The sequence below is a fragment of the Cavia porcellus genome, unplaced genomic scaffold (genome assembly GCF_034190915.1).
Source record: "Cavia porcellus strain 051 isolate PalLab524CR breed Dunkin Hartley unplaced genomic scaffold, mCavPor4.1 scaffold_2, whole genome shotgun sequence".
In the NCBI taxonomy this organism is placed as follows: Eukaryota; Metazoa; Chordata; class Mammalia; order Rodentia; family Caviidae; genus Cavia; species Cavia porcellus.
Window position 1 is genome coordinate 99,205,470 of NW_026947485.1, and position 22,050 is coordinate 99,227,519.

Below are 22,050 nucleotides of genomic sequence, written 5' to 3' on the forward strand. Positions count from 1 at the left end.
TGTTATTTATATTAAACTTTTCCAAAACATGAATTTCTTTCTTTTGAAAACCTACTTCAATATCTCAGAGCCACACCTTAATTTTTATATAATTCTGTATAATTCTTATTTTTCTTATTTCTGAAACAAAATACCTAACATTGAAAGTTAAAAGGAGAAAAGTTTACTTAGCTCACAGTTTGAAGAGGTTTCAGCCCATAGTCAGTCAGCTCCAAGCAGTGTTGCATGGCAGAGAACACATCACGGTACCCAGAAGGTAACAAAAGCAACCAGGACCTTAGCAGTGTCTTTCTGCCCCTTTCATCCTCTATCTAGGCTACTGGGATTAGGGTAGTACCAAACCAATCAGTGAACCAGTTTAGTAATCACATACCCTGAAGCCCAGAATTGCACCATGAATCAATCACACACTCTAGATTAAGCCAGTCATGAATAAGTCCTATGACTACCTCAGGCTTTGGGGGGACAGCTAGACACAAACCAAACAATTTCTATGAAGAACTGAGAGTAAACATTAAAAGAAAAATATAAAAACAAATAGGGTATTACCTTAGGAAATGTTCATTTAAAATTACTAAAGTTTATTAACAATAATCTTAATCTTCTAATATAACAGTTAAATCTTGGAAACAATTCAAATACCCATCAGTGGAGGAATGGATAAAAAAAGGTGTTGTATTTTTATATGATGGAGTACTACTCAGCTATAAGGAAGGATAAACTAGAGGCTCTTATAGATAAATGGATACAACTTGATATCATACTCATAAAATAAATCAGACTTGCATGTGTAAACATCTTATTGTTTCCCTAGAGTAAAAAAACAAAGAATAAATAAGATCCAAAATGTATAATGGATATTGTGAAAGGGGAAGAAACTTCCCCAAAAGAAAGAACCTCAGTTGAGGTAAAGGAAAAAAGGAAGGAAGCAAAAAAGAAAAGAAAAGAAAAAAGAAGAAAAGAAATACACACATGTGAGCTAAGATAATTATACTACTAAATTTTATTAGTTCATTAAAAAGAATGATTTGTGCTTATATTGTTTAACTTTTCATGCCTATATCTTGAAATCTGAGCAACTTACTTTGAAGATGACAATATGCAATATATTAACCATTGTTAATCTTCCATTACCTTGTTTTGAAATTCTGTATTTTTTCTCTTTAAAATAAAAAAATCTTAATCTTTCACGTTAATTTTCAAACTTTTGTACATACAAATTTTCTTCCAAGCCATTGAAATTAATCCAACATGGCTATAATGAAACAGTATAATGAACAAAAGATCAATGTAAGGAAATACTATAAAACAGTAAAATTTCAGGATTTGTAATTAGCGTGATGTAGATTTTTTCCTTTTTTAAGCTGCTGAAGTTGTGGTCTGTTTTAGAAAAGGTCTGATGGAGAACTAGTGCCTGGAGAGCATCTGACAGGGGGCCAGTCCCCTGCAAAGAGCTGGCTGGAGAGGACCAAGAACAGAAGTCTTTGGAAAGAAGTGAAGACTAAACCAAGCACTGGGGTAAGGGTAGGGAAAGAACTGTCAGGCAGATGCCACAAAGACAGTGCAGTCAAACAGGACCTGGCACGGCCAGACGACTGAAATACAGGCACTGTGCCATCAATAGGTGACACACTACCCATTCTGATAAACTGAAAACAGAACCTTCCAGCTGGTAGATATTCACTCCCCTGTGAAACCTGGTCAGAGCTAAGAGTGGATTGGCCTGGTGACTTGCTTCTAACTAACAGAATATGGAGATCACTTCCATTATTACAAATTCTGTGACTTCTGTCTTGCCAGCAGCCTCCCTCTGTTGACTTCCTGGTTGGCACAACTTGATGAGGCGAGCTGCCATACTGGAAGGTCACTTGATAGGGAAAAGGGAGGAGTTCCATCTAGGAGCTGAGACTCTCAGTCCAGCAGCTCAAGGGACTGAATTCCACATGGCAGTGTGAACCTGAAAGCTGATCTTTCCCTAGTATCTGGCTAAGACTCAGCCTTGGCCATACCTTAATTGCATCCTGCAAATTGAATCAGAAATCTTGTGCCCAGTTTCCCATCACACAAACATTGTTAAGATCACAAACAGGGGCCAGGGATTTAGCACAGTGGCACAAGCATCTGCCTGGAAAGTGCAAGATTGTGAGTTCACTCCTTGGTACCCCACCCCCACAAATCACAAACAGGCCGGTCATGGTGTAGCACTCCTGTAATCCCAGAACTTGGGAAGCTGAGGCAGGAGATTCATTTGTAAAGTTGAGACTGGCTTGGGCTACAAAGTGAGCCCAAAGCCAGCCTGAACTGCAGAGTGAGACCCTGTCTCAGAAAGACAAAAAAGATGACAAACAGTTATTTCTGTAAGTCACTAAGTCATGGTCATTTGTCACCCAGCAATAGGTAGCTTGTATATTTGTTTTTATATAAATAATTGTGCTAAATAGTTTCTATAAGTAAAAGTTATCAGGCCAAGTCCTACATTTAACTTGAGAGACAGAATATTTAGTTATGAAATAATAAATTTACTCTGTAAAGAGAACAGAATTTAGTTGATAAATTTATAGGTCTTAATGCAGAAACAAAAGATAAAAGATATTAGCCCATAAAGGTCAAGGCCCACAAAAGTAGTCCTAAGACCGAAGCAGTGAGGACTTAAGTACTGTTTTACATAATTGTCTTCCTAGAAAGTTGAGTGGCTCTCTCCTCAAACCTCAGTGTCTAAGAAAACACAAGTTAAAGACATCTATGAAGCACTGAGAGTCTGGAAATGTATCTGGAGGTCATAGTTTCTCCCATGGTAACTCAGAGGTGTATCATGTAGGCTCTGAAATCAACCACCTCGGTTAGCCCTCAGTATTTCAAGCTGCAGGACTAGGCAAATCACAGGATCTGTATGCCAGTTTCCTCATCTGTAGAATGGAAATCATAACGGCACAAACCTTCAGGAACTACAATGATATTTAACAAGATAATTCCAGCAGAGGGTTTAGACTAGTGTCTGCTGAATGTCAGGTTAATTGACAGTGACATCACTATTGCCCTCATTAGCCTAAATCCTATTTCTATTTTCCCTCTTTTTACAGGAATTTGTATGCACAATCCCAGCTGGGATTCCTGCTACATGCATGACCTAGTAGAATTTAAACTTCCTAACCATAGCTTTTTTTTTTTTATCTAAAAGAGAGAGTGACTGCAATAGTGCCTGCTACCCAGAAGCCCATGGAAGATGGACTAAAGTTGCAGGTAACACTTTCAGAACAGGGCTGACCCACAGAAGCACAGAATCTAAACCCTTTAATGGTATTCTTTAATTCTATCTACAAAGTGAGAACAATTACCTTCAGGAAACATGACTGTTTTCCACATACACAAGTAAAACTATAGCCAGGAGCCATTGGGTATTACTTGATAACATTAGACAAAGAGTGAGTAGACATTTTTGAAAATTCATTTGCTTCTTCGCAACTCTGGGGAAATGGTAGCGGGAAATAGTGGTGTAAGAAATGTTCAAAAGATAAACCATCCTAGCAGCAGTGGTAGAGGTGAGGATTCTCCCATTTGCTTTTCTGTTCTGTAAATTGGGAAAATAACACCAGCTTTTTGTCTTAAAGGGGAATATTTCTGTCAGATTCCAAAGTGCTCTTAATTTATATTACATGGAATCATAAGGCTGTAGAGCTTCTAACTAGCTATACTATTGAAAACATAAAGCTCTAACTGGTGATTAACTTAAAAGATTATGTGCATGTTTCATCCACATAGTTGCAAAAGATTCCTATTTCAATAGCCATTCTTATTAACATAGCCAGAGCCCTGATCAGCATTTTATAGCTTACTTGCCTTGTAATTCTATTCAAAGTCCTACCCTCCAACCTGTTCTGTTGTATTTTGGGACTAATTAAAAAAACCACCTTCCAAGAGTATGGTGGCTCTTGGATGCTGGGAACTTATGTCTTCCATGCACAAAGGCAAACTTAAGTTGCTGAACTAGCTAAGCTTCTGGGTGTCCTCCTGCATAATCAAAAGAGACAATGTTAAATCATGAAAGATTTCTCAAATATTTTCCTCATTCAATGTTCCCCATAGCCCAACATGTAGATCGATTCATTCCTGTTCATTGACAAATAAAGAAGTTGAGTTCAGCAAGATGCATTCGGTTCCTTAGAGTCACATAGCTCTAAAACAGTGGAGTTGCTTTTTGTTCTAGGACACTTGTCTGCTTCATAATATCAGCTGGAAAACACGCAGTATCTCAGCCCATTAAGTGCACCAAGAAGTGATGCCAAGGGAGACGGGTTAAAGCAATCTCAATATACCTTGGTGTGCACAGGAGAAGCAGGTCCCTAGCGATCTTGGATACTTGAAGACAGTTGCCATGCTTGCACTTTTCAACATTTTCTATCCTGTTCCAATTAAAATTGTTTCTTATGAAGCCTCTGTAAACAATCACTTAGTCCTCACTTGTGCAGAGGAGAAAGAATACCAAATTCTTTCTAGAGGTGAATAGATTCAAGAAAGAGAGAAAGGAGACAGAAATAAAGGACAGCCAACTAGGAGAGGGAGTTTCAGGATTATGTACTGCAAACCAATAAAAGATGCTCCAAGGAGCAGGCTCTCTCTCCTAAGAAACTACACTTAAAATTTAATAAACTGAGAAGAGTAAATCCAACACGACTAAATTTTGATGACAACCAGGCATCTGATTTTCCTATACAACTCACTGGAGAACTCTATCTATATGGAATCATGATATTCATTCCAAAAGTTATGCAGATACTGAAATGACTACTTCCATATCCTCTTACTCTGTTATACTATGAGCTATTAGAATTGTTTAGCAAAAAATGAATTTAGTATGTACGCCGAGGAGGCACATACAACTGGAATCCCATTGACACCTTTGCTGGCTCAGAGGTAGCTTCTGGGAGTATGTGTCTGCCCTGTTCCCCAGCTGTTCTCATTTTTTTTTTTCTCTGCCAGAAGGAGAGAAACAGCTGATGGTCTTACCCCCAAAGCTCAGCTTGGCCCCATCATTAGCACATCTCGCTCCCACAGCTGCCAAGGCAAAGATAAGCTGCCAGCAGGAAAGCAGCTGACAGGCTTTTCCGATGGAAGCGGTCAGGGCATTGGAAGCTGAGAATCAGGCTTCCACGTAGGTTCAACTCACTTTTGCCCACCTTTGGGATGTGCCATTCAACATACCATAAGATCGAGTTTCAGTTTGGATTCACACCATTGTTTCCCTACTGTCTAGCACAAATCTAGGATTATAATATGCAGCAAATAAACGTGTTGACTGAACAAACCAAAGCATGAGTAATAAGACTTCCAGTTGTGCAAATATAGTGAACTACAATTAAAAGGATTTTTTCAATAAACATATAAAATACTAAATAAATATGATAACATTTGTAGAAGATCTTCCTAAATCAACTAAAAACAAAAGAAAGATAAAGAAGTTACAAGGAATTATTGAAAGTCCCAGACCAAGTTTTCAGACACTGTTAATGCTATGGAAAGCCAAGAGGCCCTGCTGATATCAGCCAATTATCCTGGAGCTGTAGGTTTAGTGACAGAAAATGTGACCTTAAACACATAAGATAGAACACTTGAATGAACCAGGGCCTTGCAGGACTGCTCTTCCACGTTATCAGTATTAGGGGTGAGGGGACCATAAAATGCACAAGGAAACTGCAAAGAATCTTATGTCTCCTCAGAGATCTGGCAAGAGCTGGGGAGTCTCTCAAGAGAAGTCAAACTTTAAGCCTTCGCTACACAGCTGTAGGTACCAAAATTACAGCAACAATGTAATTTAAAACACCAAGATGAGAACTTGATACAGAAATCCAGCTTAAAGAAATGACATCCGTGAGGTATCTGCCATAAGTTAACAAATGACCCACAGGAAGTGTCTGGGTTTGTACCATCATCTGGAGTCCATAGGGCTCCCACAGTGGCAGTACTGTGTAGGGGCTGGGGCTCAAAATGAGTTTCTATAGCAGTTCAGAACTGTAAGCCACCGCAAGAGACCATCCATGATAACACAGCCAGAAACAAAACACGTGAGAAAATGGAACAATCTGAAGGGACAATAACATAGATATCCAAAATCCTTATAGACAAGCCCCGACTAAAAGGTATTGCATTTTAAAAGATCTAGCATATTTAAAAAAGAGCAAAATAAGTGAAAAGTAAAGAATGTTGGCGAGTATAAAGTTAGTCAATAACTGGTTTAACCAGCAACTGAGACACAGCTCCTGAGAGAAATGGAATTTCAACTTGGTAACATCACCCAGAATGCAAAATGAAGAATGATAAAGAGAAAACAAAAGAAGGTAAAAGCAGGCTGGACAAATGATAAAATCCAATAATGACTAATAAAAGTTCCAAAGGAGGTGACAGAGAAGAAATGGCAAAGAGATATTGGAAATAGTAATAGCTAAGAATTGTTTGTGATTGGTCTGATCAAGAATTGGACAGATTCAGGAAGCATAGAAAAGCCAGATACACTAAAAATAAATCTTTATTAAAACATGATAATAAAATTACAGAAGTGTTCACATAATAGAGCGACAGAGACAGAGAGAATGACTTTTTTAAAAACTAGAGAAAGTGTAGTCTTACTGCAAAGGCACAATCAATACACTAAAGATTTCTTAATCACAAGAGAGGCCAGGAAAAACAGGTGTCATGTGGTTGAGAAAAATAACTGCCAACCTACAATTCTATACACTATTAAACTAATCCTCATTCAAAAGACAAAACAAACATTCTCCAGGCCACAAATACAGAGAATTTGATCTCAGAGACTTTTAATGGAGGAATTCTTTGATAGGAAGCAAACTGAATCCAGAAGCAGAATTGGCAAGAAGCAGGAATCTGTTATCTTAGATCAACCAGAATAAGTTGGAATGCCAAAAACAGTACAGAGCTCCCTATTATCCCACTGCATTGTTCAGGGAGTGATGTGTTTCAAAATGATAGAAATAAAATACCAGACAGCAACAATAATAACAACAAACTGGAGGAGCAAAGAGATGTATTCAAGTATACCTAGCCTGTGGTTTGTCTAGGAGGAAGCCAGAGGGATTTATGATTTCTAATTTCTGAACACTTAAAATTTATTTTAAAGTACAAGATATTGAAAAGAGCATAATGTTAGAACTGAGATAACAAACTGTCCAACAGAACAAGGACTCCAGAAACATATCTGTCAGTACCAGCATCTATCAGAAGAGGGCCAGGATTCAAAAAATATTAGTAGGACAACAGTTATAGAGATGTAGTAAATGAAGATGATGACCTTGTAGAAAAAACGGAAAATAAAAATAATTCAAAGTCAAAACATAAATTTTATATAAACTTATAAAACAGTCTCTAGTAATCAAAAAATGCCAAATAAAACAATAAAATATTTCATATCCAGTTTGTCGACATTTATTGTCACAATTTAGGTAACCAGAAACCTCCAACAGATATATTAATTCATGCCACCAATTAGGAGAACAATTTAACAGACTCTATTGAAATATGAACTAGGAATGCTCTACAACTCAGCAACTTCCAATAGATTGCTAGAGTTCACACCTGTATATACAGAGATAGGAATAAGACTCTCCAATTACAATATCAAAAATTTGGAGAAAATAGATATTTATCAAGAGAAGAGTGCACAATTTATGGTTTATTCAATTAAAAGGAAAGAAGCAAGAACACGTATCAATAAATCTCAAAATATATATTAATTTTTGAAAAAGCAAGTGGTAGAATGTTGTCAGTATAGAAGGGTACTACTGACCTAGTATGTGAATACAGAAATAGTATCAGGTGTTAAGGATACATAGAGATGTATAAACGTAAAGCTTTGGAACAATGCAAATTTTGTAGGATGAGGTCTGAGATTAGGATGGGTTAGGGAGGAAGGAGAAAGGGGCTAGATATAAACACATCTGCAATATTTTACAGCTTTAAATTTTAAAATTCAGAAACATATATAGTAAACCTAGCTGGCAAGAGTGTGTAACTTCTTCTGGGTCCTTTTTTCAACTTTTAAATTCTTTGCGTTTTATGAAAGAATGAACAATGAGGCCAAAGTTCTTTCTCAATCATCTTTTTCATGATCATATTTCAAATTAGACAGAAATAGACTGAAAAAAGATTTTAGTGTAAAAAATGTACTTGGTATGCCTCATTTAAGGAATGTACCTATTCTATAAGACACGAAGCAGCTGTACTTTAAGATTATAAAATAGGCTCTAAATCCTAATGCAGGCTCCCAAGAACATTAACCAAACATCTAGGATTAAAACCAAACCAACACAAGCAAGGAATACCAGCTTCTCAGAGTACATGCAGATTCAAATGAGCATAGCCCCAAAAGAAATGCTTAAATTCCATTCAATTTTAATTACAAACATAGCAAAACACAAAAGAAAGCTTTTGGTTAAATTGCAGGCCAGAGCTCACCCTGTCCCACTGGAGAAAGGCATCTCCAAGGACATCTACACTCTAAGAAACTGTCTGGGGAAGCCAAAGCTGCCTGCAGGAGGAAACAGTCAGGGGTCCAGTTACCCAGATGGGGCTGATGAGTTACCTGGGTATTTGTTACCTGATGTGGCTGCCAGTTTTTTTAAGCAGTTGCCAAGAAGCTGAGATCTTAAGATAGACTTGTATGATAGCTTTCATTAAAAGCTTTAAAAGAATAAGAAAATAGCTGAATTACTCAACTTCTTTACTTCATCCATCAAGGAAGGCAAGGTATATTGCGTATTAAATAAAGCACAAAGGAACAGGAGGAAAAATGGCACAGAGAAAGTAAGAAGATTGAAATGTCAGTCTGTCAGAGACTATAATATTCAAAGGAACATTTTCAACTGGAAAACAAAGTTTATTTGAGATGCAATATTATCCTGTTTAAAATGAAACTAATTCATAACCTCATTGCCTTAGGCGTTACAATTATGTCAAAGATAAGAGTATAAAGATTGCAAAAATGTTTATCATGGTTAGATTAAGATCTACTTTCCATCATGGAATAGCAGGGGTTGTCTTGTACCTGCTACACTGCAGATAACATCTGAAGCCATACTTTCCTCTTCCAGGACAAATTACAAGATTCTTTCATCAGTGCATAAGACAGCGCATGCAGAGACCTTGGTACAGTGCTTTGCATCAACGCACTCAGGAAATCCTTTCTTACATAACTGTGTACTGATTTGAAAATTTCAAGCTTGATAAAATTCTAAGCAAATATACCTAAACAGCTACTAATATGCACAGAAGTTATATTTAATAGATTTTGTCTAAAAAACATATTTTGTCTAAATTATATAAATTTTACTTCTCAATGTCAGAGAGCTGATAATTACAGGACATACACATATCCAAGGTGTTTAATTCTGCTCCCATTGGGCATGATGCCCAAAGACCCCAGGGCTAGCCATGTGTTCTACAAGAAATATCTAAAAGTGTTTCTCACACCTATCTTTATAAATCATGGATCCTGCAAGAACTATTTAGCTTAAGAACATTCCTGGAACAAACTTTGATACAGAATTTTTTGCAACTATAATGATTTCATTACAGCAGCATCTACATCAGGAAGAAATGTGCTCAGTGTCTTTAAATGATGTAGCTTCATTTCTTTAAAAAAATTTTTTTATGGTTTCCACAGCTGCAACATGTATCTAATTAGGTATATGTTGACTTTGAGGTTTCACAGATTTTGAAAAGAAAGTTTTAAAACATTTAAAAATGGATTTAATTTTTGTTTCTACTGGAAGAAATAGAAAAAGTCAAATGACAAGTGACAAGAAGAAAGATTTTCTGTACGTTAAGTGTGGTAATAAAAACACAGGCCAGCTTCTAAATGTCTATGGCAAATATTCAGGTGTTTATCCATATTCCTTCCTGAACTCTTACAGTAAAAAGATGCTTACAAAAAATAAAAAGCCAAACCATCAGAAAGAAGATACCCAACAGATAAGAAAAAGCAGCAAAGCTTGGAAGATGGAAAGAGGATGGATTAGTGGTTACAGATTTGGCAGAAAAGAGAGCTGGAACCCACTCATGGAGAGGCAGAAAGTCATCAGAGGTGAAAATGATAAACAGAACCCTCAAAAGACCCAGGAATGGGGGCCCAGGGATCCTCTCAGAGCCAGTATAGGAGAGGCTAAAAGGCTTGCTAAAGAGAAATTGGAGCTGAGGTCATTTGAAAGCCAGCTTGACAGGCACTGATCCCCACTTCATAGGCAGTGGGTTTCCTGGGATGGAAACTGAGGCAGAGAAGTTCTGAGCTCAAAGATGCTCAGGCATAGAGACAGAGACAGGGCTAGCAAGATGCCAAACTAAAAACAAGGAAGGATTAAGTTTAAAAAATTAAATTGCGTAATTTTATGACATCCTCTTAACTCTCCTCCTATTTATCTCACAGATCCCACAGGAAGGTTCAAATCTCTATAGCAGGAGACTGAAGGATTTTTTTCCCAGAAATTGCCCAGCTTAAGAGAAAAAACAGATCAGTGATATATGGAGGTCTCCCAACAAAATGAAGGTCCACCATTCAATAAATCCATCCATGGAACTCCCATTCAGCTCGTTAATATTCCATTGTCAAATGTCTACAGAAAGCCAAAAACTGTAGGTCTGAAGAAAGTCAGAGATTATAATGGGGGGAAAAGAATAACAAAAAGTAACAGCAATCATAGCAATGATTAACATGTATTAATGCATTCAGAAAGCTGTATTCATTATAAGAAAGATATTATATAAAGAAGAACACTCATAGTACAGTAAACATCTCTTGGAAATTAAACATGATAATAAAAGCTTAAAATTGAAGAGAATGTTTGGGAAGTAGAGTTAACTATCTCAGAAAATAGAACACAAATGGAAAGAAATGAAATAAAGAAATCAGGAAATTAAAGGATGTTTTCATAAGAAAGAAGAAATGGTTGAAGAATAACACAAGAAAGTACACTAGAATTTTGCAACATGAATTCTCAAACTGGAAGGGTTCATTGAATTCCCAACACATCTAATGTTTATGAAGTTCTTATCTAATAAGAACTTAAAGACCACCATTGTGAATTATAAAAACATCAGCGACAAAGAGAAGATAACCACCAGAAAGAAAAAAGGACGTATTTAAAGAACTGACAATCAGAATATCCTTACTTTCTTAAGCAGTAATGAGCACAGAGACAACAACAAAAACAAAAACTCATAAAATACTGAGCAAATATAATTTTCAACTTTGAATTTTTATATTTAAATATCTTGGTCACTTCTCTTGTTACTGAGACAAAATACCTGACACTCAAAGTTAAAGGAGGAAAGATTTACTTAGCCCAGTTTGTACAGGTTCCAGTCCATAATCAGCTGGTTTCAAGGCAGGGTGTTTTTGCAGTAAAAAGTTCATGGCAGACAGAAGACAGCAAAAGTAACAAGATGGGGTGGGGGTGATACAAGAATCTTTCTGTCCCTTATATTGTATGCAGGCTACCTGCATTAGGGTGGGTGTAGCACTCATACCCTTAATTCTAGCCAGGATTATGCAAAGCAATTACTGGAGTTATTTACTAATCACAAACCCTCAATCACAGCATCACATTCTCTAGATTCAGCCACCACTGAAAAATCCCCATGGTTGCTTGAGGCTTTGGGGAGACATCTAGACACAAACCATAACACTAAACAAACTTGCAATCAAGGATGAAGTGCGGGGCAGATGCACAATTCAACCATCTTTATTACAGAAGTCTATTTTATTTGAATTACCAGTTATATATGTATAGTTACAAATATTTACTTTTTTATTTCCTGTGCAGGTAACAGTGGCCCTGTGTCAAAGTCTACCCAATGAGATCTATGAGAAAGTCATTAAAAGACTTATGAAAATATTATTTTCCTAATAAAAATGGAATTGGCTAGCTATGCCTTTTGCTTTTTATGGCCTATTTTTACCAAGGATGCAGATATGATACCAACAAGTGCAGAAACTATCATGAGGCTATAAGGCAGTAAGATTAAATGCAAGACTCAATATTTAAACACATCAGATTCCAACAAAAGAAAGCACTGTATCCCTGATTACATCACTGACTTTTTTTTTTTTTTTGGTACTGGGGATCAAACTCATGACCTCATGCTTGCCAGGCAGGCATTTACGACGCTGAGCTAAATCCCCAGCCTCATATCACTGACTTTATACCAATAAAATTGGTTACTACACTGCTTGCATCATTACTGCCTATCATGTAAGAAAAAAAATGTCCTTTCCCTGAAGTCTCAACAGTGCCAGCATTGTTCAAAAGTCCAAATCAAAGTCTTTTCAGAGACTCAAGACAAATTCTTAGCTTTGAGTCTCTATAGAAATCAAAATCAAGTTACATAATTCCAAAGCACAATGGTAGTAGGTAAACATTCCCATTCCCAGAGGAGGCAATATGAGGGATAACCAAAAATTGGACCAAAGCAACACAAATCCAGTAAGGCAAAAATCAATGCCTACAGCTCCCTGTCCAATATCTGGACAATATCTGGTTGTTGTTAGATGTGAGTTTCGAAGGGCTTGAGTGGCCCCTTCTTTATGGCATTTCCAGTTGCAGCCCTCATGCCTCCTGAACTACAGCCTTCCTCAGCAGAAACCACTTGCCATTACAAGTGATTGTTCACTACCTGTGTAGGTAACACTTCTGACACCCTGGATATAAATCAGGGTTTCCATAACGCCTTCCTCAGATCAAATTAATTTGCTAGAACCGCTCACAAAACTCAGGAAAACACTTACGTTTGCTGGTGTATTATACTAATAAAAAAGCACAAAAAGAGATGCAGGTGACCATCCAAATGGAAGAGGCACAGAGCGCAAAAAAATATAAGAAGGGGTGTGAAGCTTCCATGCCCTCTCGGGGTGTACTACCCCCAACTGACTTTTACATATTCAGCAATCTGAAAACTCTGGAGCTCCAGCTTTTTAAATTTTTATGGAGGCTACATTGCATAGGTATGACTGATTACCTACGATCAGTGATCAATGATTAGTCTAACTTTTAGCTCTTTTCCCCTGCCTGGAGGTTGAGGTGGTAGGACAAGCAGCCTCAACCCTCTAATCTTTCTGATCACCAGTTCCCATCCTTAAACTATGTGATTTCATTAGTATGCAAAAGTCCCTCATCACTCTGAAGATTCCAAGGATTTGAGCGGCTGTATACAAGGAACCAGAGAAAGAGGTCAAATATACAGTCCTTATAACAGTTCAGTATATAATAGTTGCTTATTATATCACAGTTTAGTATACAAAATCAAAGTGAACAGTCAAAATAAAGGGAGCTATTAACTCTAGAAAAATTAAAAGTTACAAAATAGAATCATAAAACACTGAGTGGCTCATCTGTGAAAAATCCTTGCAAAGTCTTCATGGTGAAAACAGAATGTTGTTGTTTTGGGGTTTTTTACTATTATGGCAATACTCTATTGAGAAGTTAGAAAGAAGTTAGTGTCTCTAGTAAACAAGGTAAAGAACAGTAAGGACATTAGAGAGGAAAATGGAAAACAGTAAGTCAAAAGAGGTTTGAATTTTCTTCCCTAAGAGCAGTACAAAGCTTTATAACAGTCTTAAATGAAAATCTGCATGATCTATTTCATGACTGGAAAGAACGATTTTGCCTATAATGCTAAGGAGAATGCAGAGATGTGGAGAAAAGCTCATAGACTAGTTGGGAGGCCACTATACTAGAAATGAATTTTTTGCCTTCAGGGTTTTTAAAAAAGCGGTCTGGATTCAGAAAGTGCACTTGGAGATGGGAGAATATGGTTAAACGAAAATATGGGTAGTGGAAGGAGGGACTCAAAGCTGACTTCCCAGTGTTACATGAGGCATCTGGAGACGATAAGCGAGCACTGAACTGGAAAAGACTAGGTAAGAATTATTTGGGAGTGGAAGGTTTGGGATCCCAGGTTCTGTTTTGGACATGTTAGGACTGAGTTGCTACAGAAGGTTCCAAGTGGTTAACTGTTCACACACAATGTAACATACTAAGCTAGAAACAAACATTTGTCTAGTAGCAATTCCTCCTTTTCCCTTGCCAACCTGAAGAAATGTTTCCTTATGAGTTTGGATTTCTAAACTACCTCAATGGTATGATTTGGGACAATAGGTAAGAACTGAAAATCCAAGGATACACATTCAATGCACCTTGGAATGTCACAATATGTAAGCCATTCAAAGTGTTTAGTCCGAACAAGCTTTCTGTCTGGGCTCATATCTATCCTAAGGAAAAACTCTGTCTACCAAATTGTGGTCATAAAATAAAATCCACCTATGAATTAATTTCCCATGACCTTTATTTTTCCTAACTTAAAAGACTTTATGTGTTTGAAGTACGTGCCAAATTAACGAGCACCTCAGGTGCACTTTGAAACTTCCATTTTTAAAAGTTCATTTGTAAAAACATTTAACAAGGATGGATTTGTACAAAAGTCTTTCAAAACATTTTTGACTTTTCATTTTCAGCTCATAGATCTCTTTAAACATTAATACTCTTTCTAGGTTTTCTCATTGATTTTTCCTTGCTTTGTGCATCATCTACTTAATTATTAATCCCCACGTTCTTTATTACTGTGTGGATTTTAACAAGAACTGGAATATAGGCACATTGTGGTAGACATGCTGGGGAGTATCAGTAGAAACTGCAAAATAAAAACTACCATAAACTGGTAACGATTAGACATTGAGGGGAACTGTTACAAAATAAATGATTGTTATATAGAATTAGAGAAATATAGTTTGAGGCCAAGTAAATCTTTCATTGCTGGGCCAATAGCGCCCCTGTCGGCAGAAAGGAGGCGGAGAGGCCACAACCAAGGGAAAGCAGAATTTTTAAAAAGGCACCTGCTGGGTGAGTCCTTATTAAGCGAACGGAATCCACAAGTGTCTGATTTTAAGGGAATTCGGCTCGGGAAAACGCTTAAATCGATATTTTTTTTTAAAAAAGCTGTAATAACGCACTTTAGTTTTACTCCGAAATGAGTCCTTGCTTTACAGGACAGTTGATATAGTGATTATTTACCTCCAAGAATCTGCATGTCGAGGGTCAAGAGAATTCTGCTAAAGTTTGGAAGTTACTGACAATTAGGTAGTGGTCTGAAAAGGAGGTGGTGCTGAACTAGGTAAAACAGTTAAAAAAAAAAAAAAAGCTAGAGCGAGATCGCCTGGCGCACAGCGAGCACACCTGCGGGGAGGACCAGCTCCCTGCGTGGCCACTGCGCGTCCCCCAAGTGCATCAGCCGGACGCAGGGGATGGAAAGAAACCCTAGTGGAGGGTTGGCGAGAGGCTACGATAGGGATTCGCTACAGTACAGAATCCACACGCACCATTCCGGGCAACACGTGTAACTGTCAAGACACTGAGAGACACTTCAGCAAAGCCAACCCAAGGAGGCAGGGCAAGGGAGTAGCCCCGAAGCTGTTCCCTCCTTGCCAGGCGCTGGCTGCTTCAGGGTCCCGAGCTAAGGGGTCCCCTTCCCCCGGAGCTGGCACCTGGAAGCGGATCCTTCTCGCTGCTCAGGCAGCTCTAGCCCGGAGGCTCCGCGACGCGCCTTGTGCACCGCGTAACGGGGCAACCCTGGCACAGCAGCTCCGCGCAGCGCGAGGCACCCCGGGCGCGGGGCGGTTGCCAAGTCCGGTGACTTACCTCGGGCCGCGCGGGACGCTAGCAGAGCCCCGGCCAGGGCGAGCAGGAGGGCGCGGGCGGGGGACGCGGGCGGCGGGCGCGCTGCCATGGTCGCCGGCCTTCGGTGCAGCAGCTCTCGGGGCCAGCGGCGAGCGCTGCACCATCCCACGCGGGCGCCGAGCCGGGGCTGGGCGTCGCGGCGACCGGAGGGATTTCCTGCTGCAGCGAGTCAGCTCCGACCCCCTTGCGCAGCTCCCCGCTGTTGAGCTCGAGTCTAGCCTTTCATTTAAAAAAAATCCCCCACCCACCCACCCCGGGGGTGTGAGTGCGCGCGCGCGCTGTTCTGGCACGAGCCAGCCTTGACCGTTGCAATAAAGGACCAAACTGTCCGAGTTGGCCCGGGGACGAGGAAGATCGTTAGTGTGAGCAGGCGGGCCTGTGAAATGGATCCACGGCCAACAGTCGCCGTTTTCATGACCACGGAACAAATTATCGTCTCCCGTACCCCCGCCCCCCGGAGGCGTCCCGCGGGTCCTAGAGACCGCTGCGGGTCCCGGCCCGCAGGGTCCCGCCCAGTGCTGCCACTCGCCCACCCCGGGGCAGCTCGGTGGGGGGCGCTCCCCGGGCCGCGCCGGCCCGCAACACAGACGTGGCTTGCTGGCGGCGGGGCGTCCGGAGCGCACACCTCCCCGCCCCAGGATGATGTGGCCGCTGGGCCCCGGGCCCCGGCTGCCAAGAGCACACGCGGCCACACTGTCCAGCTTTCCAGGCTGAGCCTGGAAATGATGACTCGGCTGCTCGCTGCCGGCTCGCTTAACCGGCGGGACTCAAGTAGCAAGTCGGAAAGGCAGTGGGGCTGCTGCAGACTCCCTGGGCCCAGCTCTAAGCCGGAATGGGTATCCTGCACCTAAGGAGTAAGCTTCAAGTGGCAGGCCCCAGGCACCTGGGCACAATGTCTTTGGTGTGTTGTAGTTCATTTTTCTTTTCCAGGACCTGGACACAGAAAAGACTGTGTGGTAAGGTTTCCCAAACGTTCCTGAAGTATCTGGGTTGGCTTGTTGGAAACCCCAATTTCCAGGCTCCCTCCTGTGTCTTCCAGTGAGGCAGGCCCCTGGCCCATGGGGCCAGCCTCAGCACCAACTGTTGGAGCAACAGCAGTACAGGCACCGAAACAGGTGACTTTGCCTGGTAATTTATTCCACCCCTTCTGCCTTCTCCTGAGCCTCAGTGTCACTTTTTGTCACAGGGCTTGTTGCCTTCTGGGACCTGGAAGTGGAAAAGAATAGAAAATAAGGGTTACAGATAATGCCAGACTCAAAAAGTTCTATGATCGGTGGCACTTGGAACGGGTTTGGAATCCCCAGGTGATTCTAATGCAGCCAGAGCCCACAGCCACCCACAGAAATTCCACTCTGGTCCTGAGACCTCCCAGAGATTTCTGTCAGCCTCCTAAGAGCCACCGTGGTAGCCAGCATTTGGGGGTGCTCCTTTTTTTTCTTTTCCAGCTGGTGAGTAGCTTTTGTATTTGTAGTGTTCCCTCAAACCAGGTCAGTCTTCCTAATGAGGGGCAGGACTAGCGAAAAACAGTCCCTTCCCAGAAACAGACCCTCCTCTGGGCACTCAGTCTAAGGTCAGTCACCCACTGAGATCCAGCCCTACCACCAACCAACTCTGCACGTCTTGCTTGTGTTCATTCACTGGTTCATTCATTCAATCTGAATTACCAATGCTATGTGAGGGAATTGAGAAGCCACACTAAAAAGTCTTTTCCATCTTGGAGGACAAGCCAATTAATCACCATTATTGTTTGACTTGCTTACTTAACCTACTTAATAATAAGGTCATTTGTTAACTATTACATTATTCCTTGCTACTATGTATGATCTGTTGTGCCAGAGTGCTTTGCCTGCATTATTTCATATTAAAGTCCAGAGGACACAGATGAGAAAGTGGCAGAATAAGGAGGTCGTGGGGTTTCCAAGGGCCACAGAGCAGAGGTGATCTGAACTCAGATCTGTTCCAGGTATAGCCTATGTCTTTTTTAAAAATTTACTTTTCTTAGTACATGTTCACAGTACATAATGATTACATGCTTCATAGGAAGTTGGTACATGCACATCTTCATTCTTTTTATGTCCTCCCTCCTCCCTACTCTCCATCTCTTACTTCTGTTAAGTAGAAGTAAAATATAAACCTCCAAGCAGATGATGGACACTGGAGAAATTTGCCATCCCATCCTCCTGCTCCCTTGAACATTTGTTAGGATTCAGATCCCTAGCATCTGAGTTCTGACTAGGAAGATCTGGCAGGGATGGGTCTAGCAGTTGGGTGTTCTGTTGCTTCACAGAACTTCAGAAACATGGAGCAAAAAGTGAACAATTGTTTCCTCTAAAATCAACAGGACAAGCTTCCTTTCAGATGAGCGCAGTTTGTGGTCTCTTGAATTACTGTGATGAGGTAAATGGTTTACTCATAATAGACCTTCTATATGCTATGCACGAGGCTGGGGACCTTACAAACTTTTTAATTATCCATTTCTTTTTCTTCCTTGATATTTACTCATTGTTCTTTACTAAGAAGGTTTGATTTAAAAAAAAATAGAAGTTATAATGTTTTCTTCAAAAGGTTAAAATTGCCTCTAACACTGTCCACCTTGACAGAATTAAACAAAACAGCCATTGCAAGGGGAAAAAAGAAGAAAAGAAAATCCCAGCCACGAGCTATAGTTTCTAAACCCTCTAATTCACCATCTCTGCAAAGGAAGGATCCTGCACTGACCCTCTGTCCATAAAGACATCAAACACGTCAACAGCAGCCAGCTAGGCAAAGAGTAAAGCTTGTGTCCGGCAGATGGTCTGTCTTTGGATGGGAACTCTGCCTCCTCACTCACAGGAAATGGAAGCTGACTTCTCGTTCAATACTGGATTGTTAGGTAATGGTGTGGGGTCAGAGGCCAGAATCTGCTCATTAAAATTTCAGATAGATGGCTTGTTGTCCCTTCCTTTCTAGAAGAATTGACCTTTGCAATACCATTTCCGGTGGGCTATTTTTGTCTAACGGTCTTCACAATGAACAGGGCACTTATTTCTTACCCAAGCTCACATTTAGCTCAATCCTGTTTGAGTACAAGCACATGAAAAACGAAGGCAAATTTTCCTACACCAGGCTTTTACAGGCAGCCAGTACGAATGTGAGCAGAGCAAAAGTCTGGCCTCCTTGCAGTTGACCTGTCGATGGAACTTGAGACCAAGTGCACAGAACAGCCTTTACCTCTCCCAGCACAGTTCCCAAGGCCTACTGCAAAAGTAAATGAACACCATCACCTTATGATTAAGTTTCTTGGAAATCTTTTTTAATTCCATCTCTTGGGGAGATTGAACTGCCTGCTTCTCTTGTCCTCTAATAACTCCCAGTCCATTTTCTTTTTGTAGATTTTCTCTCTTCAAGAATCCATGCTTTTAATTCCTCATACATCTGCTCCCAGTGAAACCTCTTTTGGGCAGATTCAGACTTCTATAATCTACTTTCACACAGAATCAGGACATAAGTAGGCTGTCTTAATGGCATAAAAGAGTAGTGGGGTTGGGACGGCACATTCATGGAAGCTCTGGTCAGAAGGGATAGGAAAAGACACTCCATGTATACTTACGTCATCTGCCAATTGGCCTTTTACCTTCCCCCCATATCAGTCTACTTTCCCAGAGCTGGGACATAATGCTAAACATCTACCGTTTAAAGGAGGGAAGACTTAGTTTGGTTTGCAGTTCAGGGAATGCAGTGCATAGTCTGCTGGCTCTAACACCATGACTGAAGGACATGAAGTAGCAAAGATACTTAGTTCATGGCAGCCAGACAGCAGAGCAGAGGAAAAGTGCCAAAGAGGAAAGAGTCAGGAACAGTATATAGTTTCCAAGGTCATTCCTCCATGGCCCACCCAGACATCCAGAAGTGTGTTCTGCCAATCCCCCAGGTAGATCCCAAAGTCAGTGGAGTATACCCTACCACATTTAGCTACATATTTGTAATGGGAATTCAGCAGCTCTCTGGATGCCCCAAGAGACTAACAGCACCCAAAGGAGCACCAGTATTGGGGTACCCTTCCTGGCTACACGTCATCTCTTTCCTCTCTCACCTGGCAATGGCAGTACTCAGAGAACAGTCAACAGGGCAGGTCAAAAGCAGATACAACAACAATGATCAAACTTGGAGGAGAATCCTTCATTGAAAGAAATGGATTTTGATCTCCTTCCATTTTAGCATGGGTTGGTCTTAGTGTCACATGTATTTGTGATGGGCATTCAACTTCCTCCTGGATATCAGAGTCATTTACCCTGAGGGAAGATAGCTACCAGGATCCTCTAGCAGCCCCATAGGAAAGCACTGAGTTCTCTTCCACCAAGAACCTTGTGAGCTGTCTTGGAACTGGAACTTCCAGCAGTGGTGAAGTACTCAGACATCTGCAGCTCTGGACAAGACCCTGAGGTGAAGCATCCAGCTAAGATACTTTCAAATTTCTGACCCAGAAAACTGTGCAATAATGAATGCAGTTGTTTTAAGTCACTAATTTGGGAAGTAATTTGTTACCCATCCAAAACTAATATACACTTCAACTTTCTCTGTCTCTGTTTCTCTCTTTCTCTCTGCCTTTATCTCTCTGTCTCTCTGTCTCCATCTGTTTTTCTGTCTCTGTCTCTCTGTCTCTCTCTCTCTCTCTCTCTGTCTGTCTCTCTCTCTCTCTCTCTCTCTCTCTCTTTCTCTCTCTCTCTCTCTCTAGCATTCCTATCACTAACACCAAGGGCATTGCCCTCCTTATTGAGCTTTGAGTTTTGGTTGTAGATAGGGTAACCACAGGTACCAATTTTGTCCTACTGTAATTATCAACATCACACCCTTTCCCTTTCACAAGTATCCTGATTTGATAGAAAATGACACAAGTATTCTATATATAACTTGTCACCCCATCCCAGTTAGTATTAGGTATCAAACTCAGGGCTTTGCAAATGCTAGGTGAGTGCTCTATTACTGAAATACATCCCTACCTCCAGCCCCTTTTATTTTGAGACACAGCCTTGCTAATTTCCCAGGCTGACCTTGAATCAGCCCGCCTGATGATCTGCCTGCCTCAGTATCCTGAGTAGCTGGAATTATAAGTGTGTGCGAATCAACTGGCTAAGTCTGTCTTTGATGTGGTGCTCCAGAAGCAGGACAATCAGGCAGACAGGCACACATGCTTGGTGCTATCTTAACTCTGTTCTACTAGGACAAATGATTGGCTCAAGTTGAATGCTAAGTTTCCAATGATAGATAATAACCAATGTATTGCAGCAGCCAAAGCAGCCAAAGCCAAAAACTGTCCCAGAAGTGAAGTTGCACAAATTTTTCTGAGCATCCTTACTGCACGGTTAGACAGTCACACACCAATCTGATCTAAACTTCCACTGTGAAAATCGCAAGCCATTTGTTTTTCCTGCAGCCAAAGAACCTGCAAGCTTTTGCTAGCGGCTGATATTAAAATGTGTAAAAGGAAAGTGTTTTCAATCTTAAGTGGAAATATCAAGATCTTCCCACCAGCCAGATTTCTGTTCCCTGAAAGACTGAGTAGATTCTGAAGGGCCAGAAGAACAGGGTTTCTGGTCTCAGGGAAGGTTTGAAGGGGACACCCTGAGGATTCTGTATCAGGTCTCCAGCAAGTGTCCCCTGGATAAACTAGCAGGATCTACTTTACAGTAACCACAGGAAAGGTCATCCCAAGATGCACATGTATTATGAACCTCCTTCTTTACCTAATCTCTCAGGTGGCAAATTAGGCCATTTACCTCTTATTATGTGCTCTTGAAATTGGGAAATAACTGGACATGGGTCTCTCCTCTCATGCTTGAATATAGTTCCCACTTCGTCTTTACTACTTTAGGCAAATCAACCCCAATTTCTTTAATGTGCCTCTTGGGTCCTGTTCTCACTCTCTTTAATCACGTTTGTTGTTCTCCTTTGGAACCAGTCCAGTTTCTTGATTTCTCTTAAACTGGGGAGGCCAAATGTGTTCTTGTCGCTCCAAGAAGGGTCTGCATGAGGCCAAGGGAGTCACAAGGCTGCTTTATTGCATCTGGTGGGGTCTCTTTACAGCTGGGATTGTTAACCCTTTTGTGGAGGCCTGGCCGAGTTTTTATAATGATACTGAGGGTGTGTAATTTTGGTAGGTTCTGGGGTGGTTAGCTAACACTGAGATTGTATAACTGACCTTCCATCCCATGAACTGCTCGGTTTTACTTGTAGCAAATGCAACCCTCCTTCCCTATAATTATTTTAATCTAATTCCTGGATCTCAGTTTCCTGTGCTACTTATTTTTCTCAGTTTTGCATCCTGGTGGGTACTTTATCT

The 22,050-nt window shown here is 40.6% G+C and overlaps 1 protein-coding gene across 1 annotated transcript in view; it reads right to left on the minus strand.

Annotated features, from left to right (window-relative positions):
- The window catches only part of Adam12 (ADAM metallopeptidase domain 12), a 349,026-nt gene extending 333,082 nt beyond the window's left edge, over positions 1-15,944 (minus strand). Inside the window, exon 1 of the mRNA XM_063244913.1 lies at positions 15,693-15,944. Coding sequence (XP_063100983.1) covers positions 15,693-15,780 — 88 coding nt within the window. The 5' untranslated portion in view covers positions 15,781-15,944. The remainder of the gene's footprint in view (positions 1-15,692) is intronic.
- Between the last annotated feature and the right edge of the window lie 6,106 nt (positions 15,945-22,050).